Source organism: Impatiens glandulifera, chromosome 9 (assembly GCF_907164915.1).
Source record: "Impatiens glandulifera chromosome 9, dImpGla2.1, whole genome shotgun sequence".
Taxonomy (NCBI): Eukaryota; Viridiplantae; Streptophyta; class Magnoliopsida; order Ericales; family Balsaminaceae; genus Impatiens; species Impatiens glandulifera.
In genome coordinates this window covers 19,768,413-19,774,811 of record NC_061870.1, presented here as the reverse complement: position 1 = coordinate 19,774,811, position 6,399 = coordinate 19,768,413, and the positions used below count along the sequence as shown (strand labels likewise).

The following is a 6,399-nucleotide window of genomic DNA, read 5'->3' as shown; positions in this document are numbered from 1 at the left end:
CAGCCATTTTGTTTTTAAAAACATCAGAATCATTGTTTCGAGATGAAGAAGAGCTGTCAGATTTTTTTTTCAAATTTAGTTCATCAAAAGAGTTTGACAGTTTCTTGTACTCAATGACCATGTAATTGAGTGCAATAATTAACTCATCTCTTGAGAATTTTTCAAAGGAGAAATCAAATACCTCAGAGTCAACTTCTTCTTTTGTCATGAAACAAGTGACCTCTTCATCATCACTAACGTTGGATGATGAATCATCTGAGTCGTTGTCAGTCCACTTGGCTTTGTTTTCAGCCGCCATGAGAGTCTTCAAACTTTCTTGTTCTTTTTCTCATCTTTCTTCTTCTCATCACGCTTCGGCTTGCTGTTTCCTTCCTTGAAGTGTCTCTTCTTCATGAATTTGCAGATTTTCTTCATGAAAAGAGCCATGGCATTGCTTCTAATCTGCATAGTAGCAGCCTTCACAGTAGTGGTAGTAGATGGCTCCTCAATAGTCATCAATGCCTTTGTTATGATGGTGGATGTGGGGTGCTTCTCTTCATTTCTATAGTTCAACTCGAACTCATAGGCCTTCAGATCGGCCAGCAAATCAAAGAGCTCCGTCTTATTGAGGTCTTTAGACTCCCTCATCGTCATCGTCTTAATATCCCACTCTTTGGGCAAAGCACGCATGACTTTGATCGCAACCTCTCTGTTGCTGTAAGTCTTGCCCAAAGTGGATAGAGAAGTGATAACTTTACTAAATCTCTCATCGAACTCAGTCATCGTCTCTCCAGGACGCATCTTGAAGTTATCGAACTGTTGAGTGGCAACCATGAGTCTGTTTTCTTTTGTTTGCTCGTTGCCCTCACACAGTTTAGTCAGCTTCTCTCAAATATCTTTGGCAGTGGGACATGTAATGATCTTGTATACCATGTTGTCATTCAATGTCTTATAGAGGATGTCTTTTGCTATGTTGTCGAGGTTGTTCTTTCTTTTATCTTCACTGGTCCACTCAAATCTAGCCTTCTCAATCTTTATCGGACCGTCGGTGATGACAAACCACATGTCACCATATATGGCAGCTAGATGAGCGTGTTCTCTCGCCTTCCACACAACATAGTTTTCCTCTGAGAACATGGGAACATTGTTGATGACAGCCATATACATGATTCAGATTCTTTAGAAGCTTGAGAATAGAAAACAAGGCTCTGATACCAATTGATAGGATCGACGGCACCAATAGAGACGAGGGTCTGGCTATTGATGACGACTTCGGATAAACAGTTTGATAGAAATTATGTTAGGGATTAATATCTCTTTCTATTCTTCACAAACCTTTGCAAACTCTTGAACGATTCAAGTGCGGAAACGTTTGCTTAGGTTTGAAGCTAAAACCAGAGAAGGAGAAGATGACAGAATGTAAATAACACAGCAGATTATTTATGGATGTTCGGAGCAAACTCTCCTACGTCACCCCTTCTTCCAACCACCGGAAGGATTCACTATACTTTTCAATCAAATACAGTTTGCTGACTAGCTAACACTCTATTGAACAGAACAGTCTCTCTTCAACTTACAACACACTGTTAATGACTATCAAATTGTCCAGTAACTTATCTCTCAACTTCACGTAGTGATTTACAAAATACACTTGAGAATAAAATATCTAGAGAGAGAGTAAGTTGATTCAAGAAATCAAGCTTCAGGAAATCTGTGGATTCAATGAGAGAGAAAGCTTCAGCTTCTGTCTTATATTTTCTGCTTCTCTTCATCTTCATACTTAGGCAGCAATATATTCTTGAAAAGCTTCAACGGTCGAACCCTCCTTTTGGATACGTGGCAAGCATCCATTGGAAGGCCGCCCATAGTACACAGGTACATCAGGCACTGTGCATATGGAACGTGGCCGTACCAATCTGATAGTGGCCAAATATTCTTCTGAAATTGTCCTGCACAGAACAAGTAGTGGGAAGAATAGTTACTTACGTGGCATTCATCAATTGGTTACAGTTGGCTGTCGTACTGATCTTCACAGGAGAGTGGAGCAAGAGTAGCGTACAGCTAGAGCACGTGGGTAGACGGGTGCTAGCTTCAAGCATATTGCTTAAGCTGAGCATTGGACGTATTTCAGTTAGACGGATTGTGAAAATCAGTCTAATGAAATTTAAACATCTCCGTCTAATAACAGAGTCTATTAGACCCCCTGGTCTAATAGAATTAGACTTACGTCTAGTTACAATCACTTCAGACTAATCTGAAGGAGTTAGACTTACATCTAACTTTCACTTAATTAGACTACACGTCTAATTATCCAATAACCATTTGACTGTACGTCTAACTTCACTGATTTAGATTGCACGTCTAATTCCGGTTCTACCCCAGACTTGTCTGAAGGAGTTAGACTTACGTCTAACTTTCACAATCTAACATTAGACGTTTTCCATATAATCGGTCTATTAGATGTTTTTCATAAAATCAGTCTAACTCCGCGTTGACTTTGAGTTGTGCCTGCAAATTAACAAAACTCTAATTATTAATTCTACACCTGATTAGATTCGAACCCAAGTCAGGCGGGCATGCTTACTACTACACCACTTAAGATGTTGATATCTAAATATATATTTATATATTTAATATGACTAACAATTATTGAACTTAGTTTTATCCAAAAACTATTTCATCAATCATCAAATCAAAATTTTTAAATCAATTAAAAAATTTCAACCTAACAATCTCTCATTTTTTGATTATTTAAATTAAATTATCAAAACCAGTTGAGTTCATGAAAAATTTCAACCCAACATAATATTATATGTAATGAATTTGAACTTGAAATAAAGAAATAAAATTTTAATTATTTATTAAAGTAATGTAAAAGTTTTAAAATAATACATATATTTATTAAAAAGATTAAAATAATATTTTTATTTTTTTTATAAATTAATGAATTATTTAAAAATAAATTATATAAAGTAGTTGAGAGTATTAAAAGTTTAATATTTAATAATTATTAATTTATAAAATTTCACTTTAAGGTCAATGATTCTAAAAGAAACTTGGTTCTAGTCGCCCAAAGCAGTTTTGTTCCCACGTTTTCTTTCTTTCTTTTTAAATTACAAGTAAAATAAATCAAATCAATTAATTTTGTTTTATAACTTTTCACATTTTTATTTTTTATATCAAATAAAAATAAATTAATTCAATTTTTAAATTTTTAGTTCAATTCAAAATTTTATTTAAAAATCATTCTTTAGTTATTTCCATTTATTTTATAAAAAAAAGTTAATACACATATAAAATTAATTAAAAATAATATAAAATAACACCTAGAAAATTTAAGTAAATAATTGATAATCTAAATACAGAATTTTAAGAACAATTTTAAAATAATAATAAAAATTTCAATAAAAAAATCCAACAATCAAACAATTGGTTAAAAATCACTAAATAAGATTATTTTTAGTTAAAAATTAATAATTCCAATAAAAATATTGTTAAATAGTAATGGAACATAATATATGATCTAAATATTCAGAAACATTCTTATACAAGGATAATTTTAATAAAAAAAAATTGTTAAAAAAAAATAATAATTTTAAATTCCATAATTTAATTAACCCAAAATGTCAAACCCAACCACTCAAATCACATGAATGAAAATGAAAACAAAATAATTAGTCACTAGATGGATCCCCGTGCGATGCACACAGATAAAAATATATTGTTACAACGTTCCGCGTTCATCAAATTTAGTGTTGAATTTAAAATATAAAATGTTATTAGCCTAGTTTGTTATAAAGAGTTGTACTTGTTTTTATTAGATTGCGAGTTTGAACCATACTTATAGCATTTTTAATTTTATTTTTAACCGTTTTAAGTTTATGGCGGGTCAACTCACAATCCGACCCAAATATCCATTTACTCTCACATATATATCTAAATTAATCACGGCTCTCGATTTGGCAATTCGAACACTTTCAAAATTAAGTATTATTATATATATATAGATAGATAACATGAAAAAATAAAAAATAAAAATCATTGAAATGACAAAAGAAAAATAACTTTTTTTAATAAAAAAAAGTAATAATAATAATTTAAAAATAAAGTTTTGAAATTGTTTTGTGTTCATTAAATTTAGTTGATTAGGTATATAATATTATAATAAAAGGAAATATTTGACCAGAATTAAGAACATTCTAGAGTGTAACGTCAGCGTAACTGCGAAAGCTTAACCATGAAGCTTATTTCTACCTCAAAAAATCCGCCCACACGCTTAAACTCGCTTTCTCTCTCTCTATAAATTCACAATCTTTCTTTACATCTTCATCATCTTCTCACTACTAAGTTCTAACAATCTCTCTCTTAGATCTCTCAATATCAAACTCTGCATTTCTATCATGGCCGATTCCGATCTCAATTCTCAATCGATCGCCGCGGTATGAACGACATCCTTTCTCCTCTTTTTCATTTTTGATTTCGATTATTAGATCCAATTGATTGATTTGTCTCATTTCAGAACGAGGAAGAAGCGCAGCGATTGAAGTACCTTCAGTTTGTTCAAGTAGCTCTCTTACAGGCAGCGATTGGCTTCTCCCGTCTATACGGCTACGCCAAGAACAATTCCGGTCCTCTCAAACCCAGCGTTGAAACCGTCGAAGGAACCGTCAAGGCTGTTGTCGGTCCTGCCTACGGCAAATACCATGATGTCCCAATCGAACTCCTCAAATTCGTTGATCGCAAGGTATGTATCATATAATAGCACTAGATTTTTTTTTAGAACGCTCTGGTTCCGCTACTCCTATGGAGTGCGACTAATCCCTGCGGGTTAAGTACATAGCTCGCAAACATACTTAATCAATTAACCAGACTCAGTCTGACCTTCTCGAACCCAGAAGGAGGTTTGGGATATCCACCTCTTGTTTCCACTAGGCTAGGATGCACTAGATCTTGTTGTTCATGATTCATGATTAGAATTTAGACTAGATCGATCTTGTTGAATGAGTCATTTCTGGTATAACAAATAGGTTGATGAGTCAGTTACTGTGTTGGATAAACGCGTACCTCCATTGGTGAAGAAAGTTTCAACACATGCAGTTTCAGCAGCACAGAATGCACCTTCAACAGCGAAATCAGTTTATGCAAAGTATGAACCAGCGGCTAAGGATATATACAGTAAATATGAACCTGTGGCTGAACAGTATGCTGTATCGGCATGGCAATCACTGAATCGTCTTCCTTTGTTTCCTAGAGTGGCTAATGTTATGGTACCAACTGCTGCTTATTGTTCAGACAAGTATAATGAGACTGTTATCAGTACTGCGGAGAAAGGGTATAGGGTTGCATCTTATCTTCCTTTAGTTCCAATGGAGAAGATTGCTAGGGTTTTCACTCAGGAAGCTTCGGCACCAGCAGCAGCAGCAAATTAGGGTTTTTTTTATGGTTTGAAGAAGGGTTTGTGTTTTTCTGAATTTCTTTAATTTTCTGTAAAGGATCTTGAACTTCTTGGTGTTTGGGTTTGCAGCATTTTCAATTAAAACTGTGTTTCTTTTAATATAAATTGTCTATTATTTAGTAGTAAGAATTTAATTAAATTTTAGGATTTTAATAGAGGTTAACAAGTTTTAAAATTTTTAATTAGTTTAATTTAAGAGATTATGAACTCGGGTTTTTATTAAAAAAAAAAATTTTTTTTTTTTATTTGTGTAAGTAAAAAATTAGTTTTTAAAAGGGTTATTTCTTTTTATTTAATTACTTTTAAATAAATAGAATAATAAAATTATAAAATATTTAAATGATGGGTATTTTGGTATTTTATATATTAAAAAAGACAACTTGATTGATGAAAACTTTTAAATAAAAATCATAAATTTATAATTTTAATATTTTAAAAAATTATAAAATATTTGGATTTACTAAATAAATAATAAAAATATTAATTATTAAATTAATTTTTTATTTAATTATGTATAAATAATATTTTTTATATAAAATTAAATTCTCAATTTAACAAGTTTATAAACTATAAATAATTGTATAATTTTATAATTATGAATATATAAATAACTAGTGATCTCAAATAATTTTCAATTTAACAAGTTTATAAACTATAAATAATTGTATAATTTTATATTATGAGTATATAAATAACTATAATAATACTGAAAGTGTTAGAAAGCCCTGAATAGCTGGGAGATGATATTAGTTCGTGGGCTACATTGGAAGACTTTATTGTGGTGGATTTAGTTAGGAAAGAAGCCCAAAAGCTGCACATAAACATCAGATGTATTGAACTAACCAACTCTGGCAATGCATTTATTTATTTGGTTGTCTATGCCAGGGAATATGAGAATATGAAGAAAAGCAGAATTGATAAAGGATTTATTAATAAGGATTGGGGATTGAGGTTTCTTATGAACC

At 31.9% G+C, this 6,399-nt stretch overlaps 1 protein-coding gene across 1 annotated transcript; it reads left to right on the top strand.

Annotated features, from left to right (window-relative positions):
- Positions 1–4,253: 4,253 nt before the first annotated feature.
- Positions 4,254–5,533, top strand: LOC124914736 (REF/SRPP-like protein At3g05500). The gene is made up of 3 exons (XM_047455337.1): positions 4,254–4,418; positions 4,499–4,723; positions 5,007–5,533. The coding sequence occupies exons 1-3, from the start codon at positions 4,380–4,382 to the stop codon at positions 5,406–5,408; spliced, it is 666 nt and encodes a 221-aa protein (XP_047311293.1). The 5' UTR covers positions 4,254–4,379; the 3' UTR covers positions 5,409–5,533.
- The last annotated feature ends 866 nt before the right edge of the window (positions 5,534–6,399 follow it).